The 20,614-nt window shown below is 47.3% G+C and overlaps 3 protein-coding genes across 5 annotated transcripts in view; 2 read left to right on the forward strand and 1 right to left on the reverse strand.

Moving 5' to 3' along the window:
- Positions 1–4,355: 4,355 nt before the first annotated feature.
- On the forward strand, positions 4,356–11,408 carry LOC135815455 (hormone-sensitive lipase-like). Of its 3 annotated transcripts, XR_010553296.1 has the most exons (5): positions 4,356–4,506; positions 5,379–6,265; positions 7,034–7,415; positions 8,813–8,969; positions 11,079–11,408. XR_010553296.1 is itself a non-coding variant. In XM_065328752.1 (3 exons), the coding sequence occupies exons 1-3, from the start codon at positions 6,152–6,154 to the stop codon at positions 11,090–11,092; spliced, it is 510 nt and encodes a 169-aa protein (XP_065184824.1). In that variant the 5' UTR covers positions 4,604–6,151; the 3' UTR covers positions 11,093–11,408. The 3 variants fall into 3 exon arrangements, 1 of the variants encoding a protein (XP_065184824.1); XR_010553295.1 differs by lacking the exon at positions 4,356–4,506 and having other exon boundaries at positions 4,604–6,265; XM_065328752.1 differs by lacking the exons at positions 4,356–4,506; positions 8,813–8,969 and having other exon boundaries at positions 4,604–6,265.
- A 441-nt stretch (positions 11,409–11,849) lies between these two features.
- LOC135815456 (putative phytanoyl-CoA dioxygenase) lies at positions 11,850–16,670 on the reverse strand. Its single transcript, XM_065328753.1, has 5 exons — positions 16,438–16,670; positions 14,507–14,602; positions 13,825–13,958; positions 13,335–13,419; positions 11,850–12,674 (listed from the first exon to the last, which is right to left on the reverse strand). The coding sequence occupies exons 3-5, from the start codon at positions 13,926–13,928 to the stop codon at positions 12,561–12,563; spliced, it is 303 nt and encodes a 100-aa protein (XP_065184825.1). The 5' UTR covers positions 13,929–13,958; positions 14,507–14,602; positions 16,438–16,670; the 3' UTR covers positions 11,850–12,560.
- A 1,301-nt stretch (positions 16,671–17,971) lies between these two features.
- The window catches only part of LOC135815457 (2-hydroxyacyl-CoA lyase 2-like), a 19,092-nt gene continuing 16,449 nt past the window's right edge, over positions 17,972–20,614 (forward strand). The window contains exons 1-2 of the mRNA XM_065328755.1: positions 17,972–18,175; positions 20,008–20,061. Coding sequence (XP_065184827.1) covers positions 18,065–18,175; positions 20,008–20,061 — 165 coding nt within the window. The 5' untranslated portion in view covers positions 17,972–18,064. The remainder of the gene's footprint in view (positions 18,176–20,007; positions 20,062–20,614) is intronic.

Here is a 20,614-nt window from a genome sequence, read left to right on the forward strand (position 1 = left end):
GGATTTGTATGCAAAATGTCACTAAAAGCGCCATTTCGTTCTTATAAAAGCACGGATGACCGCGATTGGCCCATATGTTGTAGTCTTTTGGACGCTGAGTCGACTGGTTTTGGTCCGAAAAGGCTGCGATGCAGCGTTCCTCCTTTATTCCCAATCGAACATGGTTGAACAAGTGGTCACGTGCTCCTGGGTGCCCAAATCACCTGGTCACCACGCCAGCAGGTGACAACTTTCACACCAAGGTTCAACTCGAGTTCAACTCGAGTGACAGGACTGCACCCAAAAAAGGTCAAACAGGCTAGTAAGTTGTACCCTGCAGGCACGGTGGCCAGGTGACTGGCGTACGCAGGAGCACGTGACCGCTTGTTCAACCATGTTCGATTGGGAATAAAGGCGGAACGCTGCATCGCAGCCTTTTCGGACCAAAACCAGTCGACTCAGCGTCCAAAAGACTACAACATATGGGCCAATCGCGGTCATCCGTGCTTTTATAAGAACGAAATGGCGCTTTTAGTGACATTTTGCATACAAATCCCCATCTCGTAGGGCGCAGTCACCCAGTTTCGGTGGAAGTGCGCGAGTTCGATTGGGATTCAAGTAGGAAGGGAGCGTCTCAGCTTCCTCGGACCACGACCATTCGACTCAGCACCCCGAAGACTACAACTGGTGAAATTTTAATTTTTGCCTTAACTTCCCCTTTAACGTTACGTGTGTTGACTAGTTTTCTGAGTCTTGTGTCAGTTGTGACATGAGTTTGTTGACTGCACTACAGCCTTACAGGCAGCTAGATAACACACTGCACGCACTGCATGCACGCAGCGCAGAGCGCATAGACCATGTAGACGGGCTAACGGAAAAGTCCAACTCGGAAACGGCTAAATACGGTATAGCCTCCAGGTTTACCGAGCTGAAAATCACAGGGTACGTAGTGTTTGTAACACTGAATCGAATGGTCTTGGTCCGAAGAAGCTGCGATAAACGGTTCCCCAATCGAACGCGCTCCGAATATGGCCATTTTTGTACACAACTAGATGGTGTGGCTACCTGGCTGCACGCTGTGACGTCATCACCTGGATCTGGGTGATGCGCGCTCAAAGTCGCACATGTTCGATTGGGCGTATCTGACGAACCATAAGCCGCAGCCTCCTCGGACAAAGACCATTCGACTCAGCGCCCCGAACTCTACGGACTGTGAAATTTAAATTTTTCACCGGACTTCCCCTTTAACGTTTGTATGCCTCAACACAGTGGCGGCATGTCTTTTTTCAATTACATTTCCGGTAGATCTACATGACGCGATGTAAAATGTACAATGTACATGTACATAGCCATTGCGGACACGATCATTGCATTTACATTATTATTATCAAGAGTTCATGGGGGTTATGAACTCTTGATATTATCTGTCGCAGATTGAATATTAGGAGTACATAACGTTAGGCGGTCACCACATTTCTTACTGACGTACATGTAGATCTACAGTGTAGAGTGGGCGGCGGCCTGACCAGGGAGTCGTCAAATACCTATTTGACGACTCCCTGGGACTGACCCTCGGAGATTCCCTCGATTTAGCGCCTTTGGAGAATCCATGAATACAAACAGAGAAATACAGAAATCCAATGCATGTAGTACTAGTATACTGTAAATCGGACTAAATCCGTATACATTATACAGTGTATTGTAGTGTGAAGTGTGCTGCCAAGCCTTGAATGAATCGCCCAGCACTCAGCAGGGATGCCATACAATTATTGGATTACATTATAATACAATCATGTAGATCAAGTACAATTACATGTATGTACATGACTAATCCCCCCCCCCCCGACCATGTAAATTGTTGACGTTACGAAGTATTGGTTAGTTAGTTGCCTTCAGCTCCGGACACTCCCAGCGGTTGAGAGATGACAGCCAGGGTATGGTCGGTTTTGTACATGTAGGTGTGAAGTCTGCACTTAGCCTTTGGATGAAGAAAGAAACTAGTTACTGTAATTTCACAAATTTTCGGTGTACTTTTACTTTCGGTACTTTCGGTGCGTCTGTTTCATACCTAAAATTTCAATACACCGAACAAACACTAACACACATAATCCAATAGGGAACTGCTTCTCTGTACCGAAAATTTCTGTTCACCTAACCTGGCCTGTTGCCCTCATACCGAAAATATTGAGCACCGAAAATTTCTGAAATTAGAGTACTTGGAAGATCTACAGTGCCTAGGCCTTTGCGGATAATGCCGGCAGAAAAATTGGCAGAATTCGCCGGTACTTTTTCTGGTAAGTTTCATGCATGTTTGGTATGTGGATAAAGAAATTGAGCAGAATTCGAGGAATTGCCGCCATAAGGTCTGTATGGTTCTGCCAATTTCACTGCTTTTTGAGCAGAATCTGCCACCTTTTCGAGCATTATCCGCCAATGCCTAACAGTGCCTCCTTCCTACTCACATCCACAGCACATCGTAGGGTGTTTTTTCACTGGCCAGAACAACAACATGAACAGCCTCTTTTATGGGCAAAGTAAACACAATGGACATACATCGTAACATGTGAATGCAATACATACGTGGTGAAGAAATCAGGATAAACCACGACTGTGTAGTAATTATGGCCTGAGAGAATTTGGACAAACAACCCTAATACATCAACATTGCCTCCTCCACTCGGCTCCAGAAACCCCTAGCGCTCACATCCAATCTGATCTGGCATCCTCGCTGACGTTCGCTGTCCTATAGTGAAATCATTCTCCAGTGAGGGGCGAAAACGTGGGATCCGTGGCGACTGCTGAGCAGATTGTGGTTAGTTCCTCAGCCAGAAGATGCCGATCCTCGTTGTATTGTACCTAAGGCGACTCTTAGGCGAGGGTGGGAAATCCTCCACGATTACAGCAGAGCTGATGTTCCACCGAAAAATCCTTGTCTGCATACCGGTATGCAGGGGTACCGGGTGGACTCTGGTGTATTCCGCGGTAACCATCGTAGGGTGTTCCTCAGGAGTCGCAAACGACTCCCTGGTGTTGCTGTTAGTGTTAGGAGCTAGCCTTGATATTGTCATCACGCGTGGGGTCGCTGTGAAATCGAAAACTATAGTGCCATCATGCGTGATTTTGTGATGCAGCCAGCTTGAAACACTCAACAGCCACGAAGTGAGACCTGTAGATCGACGTGGTCAACAGTTCCCCGGCTATTCCGTTTTCGCTTTTCTCGCACATCAAATCTACACCTTTCAAACCCAGGTTGAAAAATGCTACCATTTCACTGTCTTTCTCACTTTGTAGATTTTATGAATACTACTCAGTGGTTGGATTTACTTCACTTCGCAAGCCAAACGCCGTAACGGGCAGAACATACCTGCAATGTAGGCCTAGGGATAAGACACGAGTAGAAAGGATAGGGAACGCAGTAGGGAGAAGGAACGTCAGGCCACGCTGTGACTACGTCCGATACGTAGGTCTTCTTGGGTCCATGCTGTTGTACATGTATGTGCCAAGTTCCACGTGCGTTGTGAAGATCAATGGCAAATGGCAAAGGTTTGTGTTGGTGGCGGCGGGAGTAAGCATCTATGGCCCAGAGTCGGAGCTAGCCAGCCGCCTTCGGGGAATGCGGGACACTCACCAGTATTCAATATTGCCACTACCGGTGTCACCTTCGTGAGCTGTCGCATGGTCCAGACCAGCTAGACTATGGCCCGGAGACTGAGAACCAGAGAGGCATGGGCGTGCAAGCGAGAGCTACACTCGTATACTCCTAGACAGAGCTAGCCTAGAGGCGCTGAGACAACACGGAAGTCCCGCCAAAGAGACACAGGAAGCATTGGACAACAGGAGGACAGAACAGTCTAAACGGCCAAAGAGGAGAGACAGCAATGAGTCGTCACAAACAAGGTCTGGTTTATACGACACGATTTTCTCCGAAGGGGAGAGAGTCTGAGACCCCCCCCCCCCCCCCCCCAACACACGCACACACCAGGGAGTCGTATTAATACCATAATATATTTTATAATTATGGTATTTTACGACTCCCTGGCACACACACTCATTCCCTCACTCAATGACAATGTGAGGTAAAGAAAGCATGGAAGAGATCCACAGACCACAGACTACGAGGTACAACACACGTAACCGTAACCGTTTTGAGGGCTGAGCAATCATGAGACTGATAACCATCGAGCAAGTACAATCATGTTATCTGCATGAACCATACCAGTCAGGGACTCGGCTCACTCTATCGGATTTCATTGAGCAGCGCAGCAGCTGCTCAATGAAATCCGATAGAGTGAGTCGAGTAGTTTGCGCCTTTTCTGTTGCACAAGTCATGCACACCGTCTGGCCTTGCGGCTTGCGAGTTGTGTTCAGAGACGCGAAGGACTAAAGGGACGCTGGTCTAGGAGTGCGGCAGTTTTTGCACCATGGCAACCAGGAGTGCGCGCACGCGACAGCCACCAGCGCAAAGCGTTGTGTAGGCTGCGGAGATCCGGAGAGCAGGGAGAGCGACGACACTTCGCCGTGACCCAGGTGAGCGGCTGAGCGCATACATCTCGTAACTCAAAAGTCAAAGACAGTGCAGAAGCGAAAAAAGCACTGTCTTTGAATGAACAATTACGTACAAGACGTTGGATTTATAGTTCCTGAAAGTCACTCTACTTGGATTGGTTGGAACTAGCTTCTTTGCTAACTGTAATGATTTTGTGGAGGAGCGGTTTGAATTCGTTACTTTTCACGACAGCCTGACGCCAGCCTGACTTCTGGCTTGCAGTAGAGCTCTCCTTCCGATCCTGTCAATGGTCTCAGATTTGAAAGAAAAATACTCGAACAGTGATATTATTATTCTATACATCGCTTGTGGAAGGAAAGGGCGAGTGCTGGCAGTCACTCAGTCTTCGCAAGTAGAGAATGTCCCTGCTGATTACCAGCTGAGAGACAGCTATTCTGTGCTGTGAAACGAAGGGACGATTCTTGAAGTGGAAGAACAATCGTACTAGATGTGATGATCTACTTGTATGCAATGTCACCCACAGTGTGTACAAACCTGTAGGCTAAAGCCGGTGTTACACTGGGGTTTTCTGGATCTTCAAAGCACCAGAAGTAGTATGTGTACTATTGAAAGCGCCCATTCCGTCTTGGAGGTGTGCATCACATTGACATTGTGCATGCGGTCTTTTACTAGTACATGTGTTTGGTCAGGGTCTCATCTGTGTGTGTGTCTGTCTCTCTGTTTGCTTGTGTGTCGGTGTGTGTGTGCGCGTGCGCGCGCATATGTGCTTATGTGTCTTCATGTGTGAGCAGTGTGTACTTTGAATGTGCCGTGCACAACTGTTTTGTGTGTGTATGCGCTTGCAATTGCCTTGCATGCGCTTTGAACATGTGTTCGTGTACGTGCTCCGCAGGACTTGTGATTTTGCCTGACCTTTGAAACCAATTGGACTGCCTGCCCTGGCAAGGGACTCTTATTGCCTAGCTTGTTGTTATGGCGGCATCAACAGTAGCACGTAACGCCACTCGACCTGTCGTTGCTTCACAGCGGCTGCTTTCTCGCTCCCGCTGTATCAGTTCGGCGTATTGCCCAGCTGCACCGTGTGGTGAAACAGCATACCGGTGCTCCCTGCTCAGTAGCTGTTGTCAGTACCAGGAACTTGGTGAGTGTAGCGGACACAGGTCGTGGCGAGTACACTGTGTCGCTGGTGACACACCATCACTGGCAATGCCCCGCGTCACGCAGTGCAGCGCGTCACTATTCCGCTCCACCGCGTGTCACAACCGCAGCGTTGCAAGGGCTGCTAGCGCAAGTGCAGCGTCTCCAGCAGGAACAGCGCAGCAACGGTGGCGGAGCACTGAGCCCGGAGCAGAGGTCCCGATTGGCTTCCGCTTGTCATATGCTGTGCGCTGCGATCGGGTCGTTGCTCAGCACCATCCCTTACTTGCTGCAGCAATGTTCCCGTTACAATGCTTACCCGGGTGTAGCCAGCAACGGACTGCGATCTAGTGTATCCATATTCTCCACGTGTACATTGGCGCTTGATGACATCATCAAGTCACTGCTTACGTCATCGAATACTAAGAGAGATTTCGCACAGGCTGTGTCAGCACTTGAAGAACATTCAGAGCTGCTCAGGGATCACGCGCAGCTTTTTAAAGTCATCTACGCTGTCGTGCAAGTGGCATGGACAAGACTGGCGACCTGATCGTTGATCATACTCAGTTTCCGGACGACTTTCTGGACACTGCTGAGAGTATGGAGCGGAGAAGCTTCTATGGACGGTGCCTCGGCCTTCATGTAAGTCACTGTGAGAAGTAAGGTGGCATTTGTATGTGTGCTCTGCGACCGTAGAGTACAATAGCTGTCCGTGGTCTTTTGGATACTCCTACTCGATCCCCCTTTGGTGCGTCCATGGAGCTATAAAGCCGAGACCTCTGGTCGGCTGAGCCCCACCACCACATGCACACTCCATTATTCACCCCAGTGTCTGGAGATAATGTGGATTTTGTAGAGAAAAAAAAGAAGAAAAAAACATCCGAGTTTCAAAACAAACAAACAAAGGTGTTAGCATGCCATGTGCGGTTGACGTTGACGATTTGTTCTGTACCATGCTCAACACTCTCTTTTTGCTGCAGAGTGCCAGCTCTGAGCCTTCTAAGGCAGTCATCATTCACTTCCATGGTGGAGGGTTTCTGGCGCAAACGTCACAGTCACATGTGCTAGGTCATTGGAAACAAATGGGTGTGCTTTGCTGCCACCATGCTCCATCCATTTCTCCGCTGCCGTAGCCAATAAAACAAGATACTGTACCATGTGTGTAACACGGATGTGCACCAGGTTTTCATTTGGCCCCATATACAATAGTACAGTACTGCTCCATGACATCCAGTCGCGTCACTCAAGTACGTGCCGGGCGTTGCGCAGCCCTAGACCTGCGAACACTGGGCTGCGAAATGGTGCAAGGCGCAAACTTGACTCACGTGACCGGATTTCATTGAGCATCACTGTACATAATATTAGTATACCCTATGCATGTGTCTTCCTTGCGGTGTATTGTTCATGCAGAGCTATCTAAGCCACTGGGCCAACCAGCTCAACGTTCCCGTGGTGTCCGTTGACTACATGACGGCCCCCGAGCACCCGTACCCACGTGCCGTCAACGACTGTTTCTACGCGTACGCCTGGGTGCTGAGGAACGCCACCAGCCTGGGCACCACTGCCGAGAAAGTCATCCTGGCCGGCGACTCGGCCGGAGGTAACTTTGTCTTCGGAGTGGCATTCCTCGCTGCGCAGTACCAGCTTCGGAAGCCATGTCTGGTGCTGGGCGCGTACCCTGCTCTGAAAATCTCACTGGATCTGTCACCGGCACGCTGCCTAAGCGTAATGGATCCGCTGTTACCCATTGGAACGCTGCGGGCATGTTTGAATGCGTACCGGGGAGTGGCAGGTGAGATACCAGTTCTTCTTTTCCTTGGAAATTTCACTGTATAGTGCATTCCTGGGATTAGCAAATTAGAATTGGCAAACGTTGGCATCTTTGGATAGTGACAGCTGATAAGAGGTGCATAGACTGTCACTCCAGTAAAAATTCCTTCGGTGCAAATAGGATTGCCCATTTCACAATAATATATACCCTTACCTTGTAATGTGAACAGTCGGCGTGGAGACAGTAACTTTTAAAATTATAGCTAACGTGGTTGCGATATTGGTGTGTGACAAGCAAGGTGGCATGAAATAAAAGTTAAACTTCAACATTAAATACCCAGGGTCTAACACCCTTTTCTCCTTTCATCGGGTGTGGAGTGCTGTTTCGACGACCCTGCGTATCCTTTCCCAGACCTCAGGTGTGAAGTACCTCACCTGTGAATCACTGAGGTGGATGTCCCCTAGAGGTACGCTCAGGGAGTACGTAAATACCAGCGTTTTACTACTCCCTCATACGTTCTACTGAAGTTTGACTGTATGCGACGTAGTGACAATGATAGGCGTTACATTACTTTGTCCACGCCAACGTAGGCACCTTCTCTGGGAGGTTGCTCAGTGCACCCAATGTGAGAGCTGTTCGCACAATATGGGCCGGAATTGGCTGTAGGCTGCAGTCTCCCTCTGCGTGCGTGTGTGTGTGTCCACGTGTACTACGGTGAAACTACACCAAGTCACGTTCTTAGCACATCGACAATCAACTTTCACACTTCATGTCTTGTGCTTATGCAATGTGAAAGAACCTACAGTGCTGCTCAATGAAATCCAGTCGAGTCACTCACGTACGTGCTGGGCGTTGCCCTAGACCTGCGAACATTGGGCTGCGAAATGGTGCAAGGCGCAAACTTGACTCACGCGACCGGATTTCATTGAGCAGCACTGTACTTTAAAGTGCTTTGCTGTGACTTTGTCACTTTCTGGTTAGCTGTGATTTTGTCACTTTCTGGGTAGCTGTGTATGCTGTGCACAACCGGATTTCATTGAGCAGCATTGTATGGTTTTGTCACTTTCTGGGTAGCTGTGTGCACATCACCTCAAGCTTTGATTTTCATCACCTCGAGCTTTGATTTTCATCACCTGGAATTGAAACAAAACTGCGTCGCTTCCTTTGTCCTGCTTTCTTTATCTGATGCAACGTTGGTGATGGATGAGGACAGAGAGCTCTGTGACTAGAGGCAGGTGTTTGGTGGACGTGGACCGTGTGACTTGCCTTTGCCCTTGCTATAGTCTCCTTAAAGTCATCGGAATCCACTCTCTCAGTCTCTCTGTGCTCGCGCTGCTAGGCTATGCTGTGGATGTACTCCGCAATGCTGATTGCTCTGTGAGTACCAGTTCATGGTGTTCTTCTCTTGTCCTGTCCAGCACGCCAGAGTATCACCCGAACACCGGTCACCTGTCACAGCTGCAGTCGGGCATCCACCAACGTCATGCCACCATCCTGAATGCTTCGCCGGCCTACCTCTCTCCACTGCTGGCCAGTGATGAGATGCTGCACAGCTTACCATCGGTTGCATTGCTGGTAAGCCACTATAGCACACATGGCAATACGGTATGAGCTATGCATTCACATACCAGTAGCTGAGGAGTGCTAATTCCGTACTTATCGTATTGACAAACTGGCCTATTGATCAGGAACTGTCCGCAAATACACCCCTGTCCAATACTCTTTCGAGAAGGAACCTTTCCGATGCCCCGGAAAACCCAAGCACTGCTATACCACACGTAGGTGTGTGAATTGTGACTAGATGCAATAGTCATGTACATGTAACTAAGTTAGGCAACCTTACAACATGTGCAATGTTGGAAGTGTGTTTCACCAAAAAGGAGACCTAGAGTAGAGAGTCTTCTGTGTAGTCTCTACATGTGACATGATGAGCATGTAAACAACCTAATTCTGAAGTACAGTCATGCACATGTACGTACTTCACAGGATCTGCTGGAGCCACAGAGTCAGAGGTCAGCAATGTTGTGACAGGCCCTGGCCTGTAGCTCTGGGTCTGGGTGTGATGTACAGTCAGATCTCGCTTATCCGGATCCCTCGCGACCCGGAAGAAAATAGCTGGCTACAGATTTACAGCATACATGATGCATCCAATGTAACCGGTGTTCGGTTATCCAGTTCCCTCGCCTATCCGGATATTTTTGTGGAAAACGGATGTGTGCGGTTAAGCGAGGTCTGACTGTACTGTTAGCATTTTCAAGCCTTTAATACTGATCAATGCAAGGAGCAGTCTGTGTGTATTGAGTAGCGATGTCTGGAGCAGCTAGTCTGTGTGTAATGAGTAGCTGGCCATGTGAGTTCCATAGAAAATCGATTGTGCCTGAGACATATTGCGTGTCTGGGAAGGGGTGTTAATAGAGAGGTTAAGCTTTACGTGACACGAAAGTTCAGCTCGCGCGTTGGAAAACAACGCAAGTGACCTGCAGCTCGCGTCGAAATTTGGAGGTTTACGCCTAATTTGACGTGATATTGCGCATCACGTCAGAAATAACGTGCAGCTTAACCTCTCTCTAATAGTCAGTCATGTGAAGTGTACACAGAGCACCTTGGTAAGCACATAATTATAGATCATCTACATGTATGTGCTGGACCCTGCTAGGAATGGGAAGGTGGGTTACTAGCACCCCTTCCACAGAGAGTAGTGTGCAGTATGAGCTGATAGAACTTCCATGACAGCGACCTCCATTGGAGAAGGACCCCTGCTGTCTAGTGGAAGAGTTGCCTGAGGCTCAGCCGTACTTCTTATCGGTATCTTTGAGTACAAGAACATTTCAAAATGCTACATTATTGTGCTCCTTTGTGGGTGTTCAAGTAAGAAAGCTATGTTTCTTTGCCAATAGATTTCTTCGTGCTATGGGTCATCTCTTACTCTGTGTGTGTGTGTGTGTGTGTGTGTGTGTGTGTGTGCCAGCTAGTTCAGTTGGTGGGTACACTTATGCCTGTGTTGGGTATGTTGCCAACGGGCTCGGCTGCTTGAAGGTGTAATGTTGTACTTGCCACCTTTGTTGGTTCCAGGGTTCATATACTTTCTATTTGAAGTATACATACCTGTTAACCATGGACTGCTTCTGGCTAGATTAACTCTTGTGTAATCGATGGTGCTAGTGATGTCTAAATCAGATCCAGCCTGATTTAGCCACCCGCACTAGTAGCAAGTATTACCTCCACTGGGGGCAGGGGTAACTGCAGTTGGATCCCAGGACGGATACCCTGATGCCGTCAATCCTTTTTCTGCACCTTGTCCACACCCACTTACTGAGGTGTGGTGAGCCCATAAGTGGGATCATTTTCAAGTCCACCCAGCGTTTTGGGGATTTCAGGGGTGTCGGCCGTTGGGCGGTTCAATAACCAATTGAGTCATCTTTCCAAGATTCCTTTAGAGTCTCTCTCCCCTCTCCCGGGGAGACCCACGTGACCAGTTTTGACAGTGAGCAACAAGTACAAGTACAGGTGTGTGTGTGTGTGTGTGTGCGTGTGTGTGCATCTCTCTCTCTCTCTCTCTCTCTCTCTCTCTCTCTCTCTCTCTCTCTCTCTCTCTCTCTCTCTCTCTCTCACACACACACACACACACACACTCTCTCTCTCTCTCACACTCTCTCTCTCCATCCGTTCTGTTGTACCTTTCAGCCAAGTTCATTTGACCCCCTCTTGGATGATTCCATCGTCATGGCGCGTCGTCTGCACGCACTCGGCAAGGATGTGACACTACACCCATTCGACGGAATATCCCATGGCTTCCTCAACTTCCACGCAGTCAGCCGCTTGGCGCAGCAAGCCACCGACGTGTGCATTGAGTTGATGGACGCAGCAATCAAGCAACACGACCAAGATGTTTAGTCGTGATACAAGTAGTCCCTATTGCAGTATGAGATGTCACCACTCATGCGTTCTCAGTGCAGCACCGGACATTTGCCCATTGGCACTCATTTTACGAGTATTGAACTATTTAAAAAAATACTTAAGCAAGGTCCATAATTAGTTTTATTCCCGTAGCTATGCAGAAGACGTTACTTCAGTAACGTCTGGCGCTAGCCAGGGTCCACACAGCTTTAATTTAGTGTTTGTGTGCTTGTGTCACGCCTGGCGCTATCCCGTATCTGTCCCGTACCGTACCATCAAACACAGCTGGCCGCAATATTCAAATAGGGCTTTCAACCGCAAGATCATAACGTGAAGCAACTTGGAAGAATGAGTATGAATGCGAAGTGTATGGGGGAATGCATGTAGGGCAATAGTGCGGGTTCGAATCCCAGGTAATGCCCGAAAAAAATAGGAGAATTGAAAAATTTATAACATCCAAAATTTTTTTTGCCGTCATCAAGGCGGTAGACGGTGTCGTATTACCCTCGACCGTACCTATCCCGACCGTACCGTACAATCAAAAACGGCTGGCCACAATGCATATTCCAATAGGGCTTTCAAATACAAGATCATAACGTGAAGCAACTTGGAAGAATTAGTATGTATGCGAAGTGTATCGGGGGATGCATGCAGGGCGATAGTGCGGGTTCGAATCCCAGGTTTAATATGTCTAAAAACAAAAAGTAGAAACTTATAAGAATTTATGACATCCCTATGCTTTTTTTTGTCTCGGTCATCAAGGCAAAAAAGCATAGCGTAGGGCCCTGAGCTTCCAAGCTCTCTCGTTACCAAGCATCAAGTTGAAGTGGTTTGGACATGTTGCAAGGCATCAGGATAGCTACTCCCACTATTTCTTGGATGGAATAGTGCCTGGTTCTTGGCTGCATGTAGTCTAGCCTATTTTGCACTAGCGTGACCCATGCTACCGGCATACCGATAGCTCCTAAACAAAAAATAATGCGGTGCCCACGTTATTGTTGATATAAATATGACTGTGGCTAGTAGGGTAGTGATCAACACAGTAAAGAAATATACACCAGTTCTATGTGCGATAGTGCAGATCTGATACTTGCTGGATATAACATTGGAGGTTAGCGTCAATATGCACTTGGAACACTAGGGACAGTCCAGCCGTCCTAGATGACTACATTATCATACTCCCATCAGAGGGTGTACACGATTTAAACATACACACATAAAACGAGGCACTCAACTGTGAATGTACAAAGAGCCATGCGAACACGTAGTCTATGTCTTTTTCTTAGCCTTGGCGCGGGGCACCTTCGTGTGCGCGGATGCCCATGCCTTGAGGGCAAACAGCTTCTTGCCCAGGTCAGTCAAGTCGACACCAGCTAGTTCAACCTACAAGTACACCGTGTAAACACAGAGATAACACTGTGTTACATGTGTGTATCAAGACTCGCTGACTGAAGACTCACGAATCATGCATGCTCATATCACACGTGCGCATGCGAGACAGGAGACAGTTTGGGGAATGTCATCACACAGGAAAACAATACTAGCACATCGTTACACCACTGGCACTATGATAGGCATGTGACGTCACCCGGATGATGTGGATACAGTCAACTTCGCTTATAACGACATTCGGCGGGGCATCAAAAAGGTGTCCTTATTCGCGAAGTGTCGTTATACCCGAAGTCTCATTATAATGTATTACAGTGGTATGGGACTTTGCTCTGGGCATGGAAATTCTGTCGTTATTCGCGAATTGTCGTTATATCCGCAGTCGTTATTAGCGAAGTTGACTGTACATGAATGCAAGGGAATCCGGCATGTGAATACAAGAACACAGACAACAGCACAATAAGCACACAGCTACAGGAAACAACGCGAGGGGCAGTACCCAGAGCACACACAGGGAAGCGAACAATCACATGATCCGCTAGGCAGCAGCAGGACAACAAAACAGCCTAAGGACTACGAGATCTCGTATACTTAGCAGCAGGACAGACACATCCATTACTGGTCACATCAGCCGGCGGAGCACCCGCAACATACCTTGTCCTTGATAAGCTGTCCACGATTCTTAGCTCGTTCTGAGCGGAGGTTGATGGATGGGAACATCTTTACAAATTGAACATACCTGCAGAGGACATTGTAGGTCCACAAGAACTTGTCATAACACGAACCCACACATAGCCTAGAGGGATGATCCTTTCCCACCAACGACTACTATTCAAGACTTCAAGTACCATAGTACAATACATGTCAGTAGCCTATAGCGATAAGCAGCCCATAATTAAGTTCTCCGTATTCCAGGAGGGTCTAGATGCTGCTAGATATCCGGAGAGCATCATCTACTCATGTACCGTAGACCAGAGCTTTATCATAGATATCAGTCTGGTTGGTGAGAACTGAGTAGGCGGGAAAGCACCTAGTACAAACCACTGCATCAAACTTTAAAACAAATACGGACACACACACACGAGCGCACACTCATACACACAGGCACACGAATACTCATATACGTAGCAGTGTTCTGACGTACCTTGCTCGCGTGCTGTTGTTGGGCCGACTGCCGTGCGCCACACGCTGGTCCCAGATGAGTAAGCTGCCAGCATGCATGGGTACTCTCTGGGGCTGTTTGTACATGGGATCATGGCCATGCACAGGTATAAAGTTCTACAAAGAGAACACAGAGATCACAGGTAACAACCAACCATTTGAATGGTAAAGTAGTCGTTGTTGATGAAATCCAGCCAAATAAAACATCAGTACCCCGCAGCAGTACACAGACAACTGTCCCTGTGGGCAACAACTGTATGGTCCTGACCCTAGTTGAGCATGATAAGGCTGGATTTTGCTGGACATGACAGTCGTTTTAAAAAGCAGCACAGTCCCGGAGAAGGTTGCAGGAGAAAACAAGTAGCTGTAGAGAGAGTTTGTTTTTTGCAGATTTAGATTTATATTGCTCCAGGAATGGTCAAGGGTGAACAAGGGTCTTGTCAACTGCACAAAGGTGTTGTTTGTTGCTCGGACCGCGGTCACGTTCTCAGTACTGAATATCACACCAGCCTTGTCGCGCTATACATTGTGCCGTGGTGGTCACAGGTGAACGCGTTGGAGTGTCGCTTCTCAACAGAGCCTACAAAACAAAGTCATGGCGCGTGTGCCGTTATCACCGTTTGCATGAAGCCTCAGATGTCGCGGAGTGATTCTTAGTTTCTTACCTTGACTTTGGCTCAGCTCCCCGGCAAGTTTTCCTGTTTCTGTAGTTACGTCATGACCAGTATGGCACTCAGCTGTGGGGTAGCTAAACGATGAACCTAGTAGGGTGCAGAAAAAAAACACATATACATCATACATTAAAAATCCGGTTTGCATCAGCTGTGGATTTTTCAACTCCCATCCTCCCAGTCCCTGCAGAGAAACTTTGGTATAATTAGTCTGATGTGATATTGAGTCGCGTGATATTGCAAGATAACACACAAAATGTCACACAAAATGTCACACATTGAGTGCCAGATTAGATAACATTCATATCACTTATGTTACATGGACAAATGTGGGCACAAGTTATGCGATTGAGTCTACCAACTAAGCCAGATTTTGAAGAGTCAGACGTGCACAATCCAGCACAAAACTGACAAGGAGCACGGAGACATTCCACGGCATGAAAGTGCCTTGTGCCCACATTTTTCCATGTTACAATTTTTTCTTGGCTCACCGTCTGAGTTCCAATCTCTTATGTGTTGAGTTATAGTATTCTTGAATTGTGTTCAGTTTATCATCATTATAATAAGGTCGAGCATTGAAACGATTGTTTTCAGAATCAGAATATTCATTGAAATGCTGATAAGTAGTTGATACGTGTGGATAACACAAGTGGTTATTTGTAGAGGTTATTCTTCTGGCAACTTTTTATTTCGCCATTTGTTTGGATAATGAACCTACCGTTCGCACAGACTGAGCTCACACAACTTCTCAGCTTCAAGGGCAGTCGTAACTGACTTCTTTAGTTTCTCCAGCTGGGTGTTGTGTCCTCCACCTTGTTTCATGCTGTCAAACTAACAACATGTGTGAACTATAACAAGGTTTATCTAATACTAGTATTGTACTAGTATTGGGTTTGTACAGTCTATATCCAGCCCACTGATAATGGTGCAGAGCCACTCCGTTTTATGTGTCTATCAGCACTGCTTGTTGTACTGTTGTGCATTATCATACTACTACGCATTCGTTCCTCATGTTGTATTCACGTCTGATGCGCGTAGTCGCGTACACTGCTTTCATTCCTCATGTTGTATTCACGTCTGGATGCGCGTAGTCGCGTACACTGCTTTCACTTCTCATGTTGTATTCACGTCTGATGCGCGTAGTCGCGTACACTGCTTTCGCGCAATCTTTTGATTTGAATGTTTTTTGAATCTCCGCTTCTGCTTCGAGAGAAGCAGAACTTTCCTTTGTACTGCAAGATGATTTCGATCAGAGTCAGAGTAAAACATTATAATACAGTCTTCTAAAACAACGAGTCGTGTGCTATCCGGAGGCATGTTCGAGTAAGAACAGGGTTATATAATAGTACTTGTCTGTATCAGAGGGTCCCGGGCATCATACAGGCGTAGGAATAGGGCCTTTGTAAATAGCTGCCGTTCTTTGCCAGTACGGTAATGTTTCTGTGGGCTCTTTTACCTAGGGTTTTTGTCTCTTTTTTGTGTTCCAATTGATTTTTACTTTTTATTTTTGTGTTTAATACTAACATTCATGCATTTTTATGACTTGAGGCTGCACGCGTGCTAGAGTGTACGTGAAGTGTGTGGGTACAGTGAGGGCTGCGTCCCACCCGCCTGTGTGGATTCACAGGAAGTGTGAGTTACGAAGTCTGAAGAAAATGTTGAACGGTCTCTGCTGGGATGACGACTACACCATAGCTCAGTGGTTAGAGCATCGCTAGCTACAAGCGAGGGTCCCTGGTTCGAGTCCTGGTGGTGACAGTCAATTTTTTGTTCAGACTTTTCCCGTTTGTCTCTTTCCCTCAAACTAGTGAAGATTCATGCATTTAAATTGATTTTTGTACTTCAAAGTAGTTTACTGAATTTGAATTTGTTTGATGATATGTGCAATTCATTTTTCCCGCACAAGAGGCTTTACTAGTACTTACCTGCGGAGGTATTGGTTGTGAGAGTTACCACCTCACCCTCGCAGTTTGGCGCTGCATCCCCTCTGAGATGAACGGCTGCTGAAAATGTTATTGCGTCTGCGTTGTTGTGACTGCTTTTGCTACGCTGCCTGCTCTTCTTGACATTGCTGCTGCTACGAGTACGAGTTCGTACTGCAGTCTTCTGTCTTGGCAATTACTGCACTAATAAATAATATTGAAGTAATAATATTCACTGGCACAGTGGTAGAATTATTAGAAGTTGAAAATGAACCGCTTCGAACACACGTTCGGCAAATATTTTTCCCTTGGCCGCGGGCCTAGCCTGGCCGTAGCTGTAGCTCAAGACTGCACTCGTACTGGGTCACGGCGAAGTGTCTCACTCGCTCTACCGCCGCAAGTCTGGAGCGCTTTGCGCTGGTGGCTCTCGCGTGCGCGCGCTTCTGGTTGCCATGGTGCAAAAACTGCCGCACTCCTAGACCAGCGTCCCTTTAGTCCTTCGCTTCAGAGACAGAGGTCTGCAGCGGATGGTGTCGGACATGACTCGCATGATCGGATTTCAGAGTAGGATCTAGGAATGTAGTCTGTAGGAGTAGACATCTACACTGTGAGCAGTCTCGTAGTCTACTCATGCTCATGTTGTCTTCGTGGACTGTGGGCGCGTGCGCTAAAGGCTTTAAAAGAAAAGAAAAGCTATCACTGTTATCAACTAGATGTACATGTACATGTATCTAGTATTCTACTCTGAAGCTCCCAAGCCAGGGAGCTCTTCAACTTTCAAGTCTTGCTGCTAGCAGCTGACCCCTTCACAGTGCTATTAATTATTATGCTACCAGTAGATCTACACAGCTACAGTTCAATAGGTCTAAGGACCTTTGACCTTTTGTATTTCTATTCCATGGCTGGGGTAGCCAATGACCATGATTGAGATACGAGAGGTACCTGGTTCAAGTCCTGCCTGGGAGCGGTTTTTCCAGCCGTGCTGCTACCCACAGTCAACTGGGAACTTGTGGCCAGGCACAAGGGGTACATGGATGCAGCTAATGGGGTCGTTTTCGGCACTTGTGCCAGTGGTTGTGAGACTTACGTAATTACCCACTCACCCCCACCGTTAGGCGCTGCATCTGCCGCTAGGGTTTATCGGGTGTTAGCGGCCGTCGTGAGTTCCCTTCGGGAACGGATACGATAATTTACTTTACTTTTACTTTGCGTGACGATTGCAGGGTTTTTATAGCCAACCACGGCTTTTCGCACTTATGAAGTCCACTACACTGCCAGCAGGGAGTCGTCAAATCCTGACTACTCTGTCATCATCCTGGAGTAGAGATGGTAGAATCCGCCATACAGCGCGTCGTGGACCTACTACGGGAACTATGTGGATGGGATTGGCTGTTGTACTCAGACCGCTTACCGGGAGTCTTGAGTCGGGATTTTACGACTCCCCAGCTGTAGGCAGTGTCTTCATCACGTGGTGGCAACATCCAGTGTGACATGTGCATTCAACAGATTCTGGATCTGCCCGCCCGCGGCATGATCGGTGACTTGTTCAGTTGTTGTGATCAGTTTTGATCACCGAGTATTTCTGAACTTGGCTTCGTATCGAGGTGGAGTTCAGCGACCTCACACGGTCATGGACGCCACGCTGGGATCTGTAGCCGTGGCCTTGACGGTTGTTCTCATTTCAGTCGTCTTCCGCTATTTTGAAGTCATTCGCAGGAAATTGGATGACTTTCTCTTGAAGGTGAATTATTTTGCTAAATCCATCATTTCTAGAAATACACACTGTTCACATTAGCTGTTGTACGCAGTCCAGTATCATCAGTATTGCGTTATGATGCTGCACTTCAGTGTGTTGTCTTGGGTCCGAATAAAATGATCTCCTTTTGAATATTCTCTACCAATATCTGATGAGTTAGATGAGAAGCTGAGCTTGTATTCAAACACTTTTGAATTGCAGATGACGCATGGAGAAATGATTTTTCAATTTGAACAGGAAGAAAGTTTATCAAAAATCTATGCTCAGTGCCAGCCATACTCGTTTTTCAGTCTTTTTCAAAGAAATTTGAATTACCCTGCACATTCACCCTGCATTCGCGAGCCCTGTGCTCTCTATCATGGATGCCCAAGTGGTTCTGTTCAACTACTAACAGTACCACCAGCTATTGCTACGTGTTTGGCGGAACAAACCACACACACATGCATGCACACACACACACACACACACACACCTTTTGACCTTTGACGCCCATCGCCGGAGGCGATGATAGCAATGCTACGGCAGAAGCCATAGCAACTTGTGCTGGGATTGCACCATTCAACAGCTTGCAAGGCTGAAGAATTGACCGTCACTATTCAGCCTGGTCTACACCATACAGCTATTTGAAGTGACTTTTTCTGGCCAGTGAATCCCTATTTTTGGTCTTTTTTTTTTTTTTTTTTTTTTTTTCTTTTTTTCCCACACACACATCACACCACATACTCCGGCATGCACTGGCTGTTGGTAACCACCCAGGAGAATGAAAGAAAAGTCAGGAAGAGTCTGAGAAAGAGAAGAAAGACGTGTGTGACCATAATCGTCGGGAATCGAACCCGCAACCTATCGATTGGAAATCGCTGCACATACCACTGCACACACACACACACACACACACACACACGCATACACACACACACACACACACACACACACCTCAACCCGCCAGTGCCAGTAATGGTACTACTTTGAAAAGGTGCTGATGCCTGGGTTATTTAGATGTACATGTAACAGAGGGTGAACAGTTACTGAACATACAGGAACATTTTGCAGGTGATGACATATAAGGAAGCTTATGAAAGGATCATTGCTTGTGCACAGAGTACTGATTACTTTGCACTGATCATTTCAAGTTCCTGAAATCCAAATACATTTGGTAAGATCTTTTGATAGGAGATCAAACAGCACAGCAAACTGCCAGGCGCCAGGCATGGTTTTGTCAACTTAAATCCCCGTGAATTCAGCAGTGTCGTGCGCCGGCAGTGTAATGCTACACACGCACAGCCTGTCGTATCCTGATTCAGTTTCTGCGGCTATACTAGGATGACAAAAGACACACTCACGGTCTGCATGAGTGTGTATGGATTAGCCTAGTCTCAGAGCGAAAGACTTGTCGCAGAGATTATTTCAATGCCGAATGAAAAGTTTGATGTCGTTCAGGTGTGCATGGCACAGTTTTTTTGCTTTTGTGGACGAGTGTAGTGTGATGTGAAATTACTCCCCGCCCAACCTCAGTCCTGTTCGAATACGTCTTTACAGCGTATGCAAACGCACTGAAATGTTGCACAGTAGATTACATGAGATTCGGTTCGTGGACGGGAAGTTTAATCAACTGAAGACATGGGATGACGTGATCTGTTCCCTCTCTTTGAGAGGGGGTACATCTGTGTGTTGGTGGTGGTGGGGGGGGGGGGGGGGGGGGTGCGTGTTGTGGTGGTGCTTGTGCTGGTCGGCGTCATCACGGTCATGCTCTGTTGACTCTCAGTCTAGTTCTGATGTGTTGTTGGCTGCTTTTCTTCCTGTACTGTTCAAACGCACAGGTGGATGAGAAATCCGAACGTCATGGAGGTGAATTGGTTGGTGAAGTCTTGAAGGTATGCTGTGAGTGTGTCTTCGACATTCGTGTTTTCGGTGTTTTCTTGGTGTCTGTTAGTGGCCGTGGCCTTCTACAGTGGACGCTTTGTACAGATGGAATTCTGATAATTTGAAGCTGGATTTGGCAGAGAAACTTTTTTAAATCCAAGCATGCACCCATGATGCAATTGTATGTCAAGAATGCTCGCATTGTCACACACAGTTGCATAAACCAGGTGGACACTCATTTAGCGCACCCTGTACTGGTCAGTACAGAACTTTCACATACTGAAATGGGCAGTACAGTGTACAGTGAACTTTGAATTGCGCAATTTGCAAACTTCGAATTATCAGCAGGAATCCTACACATTTTCTATGGATTTCGTGGGCACAAATGCACAGTCATATTGACTGAAATCGGCCCTGGAAAGCAGCTTCGATTTGACGATATATAGTCGAATATTGCTGTACACTCGTACCTCGTTTATCCGGGCGGTCCGAGACTGGGCACTGCCCGTAACTTTGAAATATCCGTAACTCCGAATCATATACATTTTGATGGGGAAAGGCCAT

Source organism: Sycon ciliatum, chromosome 4 (assembly GCF_964019385.1).
Source record: "Sycon ciliatum chromosome 4, ocSycCili1.1, whole genome shotgun sequence".
Taxonomy (NCBI): domain Eukaryota; kingdom Metazoa; phylum Porifera; class Calcarea; order Leucosolenida; family Sycettidae; genus Sycon; species Sycon ciliatum.

Bases quoted from the DNA above. Each gene is read 5' to 3' on its own strand.
- LOC135815455 (XM_065328752.1), top strand. From the start codon at position 6,152: ATGGACAAGACTGGCGACCTGATCGTTGATCATACTCAGTTTCCGGAC. The intron at 6,266-7,033 runs GTAAGTCACTGT...TTGTTCATGCAG, and splicing joins GACGGTGCCTCGGCCTTCAT to AGCTATCTAAGCCACTGGGC.
- LOC135815456 (XM_065328753.1), bottom strand. From the start codon at position 13,928: ATGTACAAACAGCCCCAGAGAGTACCCATGCATGCTGGCAGCTTACTC. The intron at 13,420-13,824 runs GTACGTCAGAAC...TGTCCTCTGCAG, and splicing joins AACAACAGCACGCGAGCAAG to GTATGTTCAATTTGTAAAGA. The intron at 12,675-13,334 runs GTATGTTGCGGG...GTGTACTTGTAG, and splicing joins GACAGCTTATCAAGGACAAG to GTTGAACTAGCTGGTGTCGA.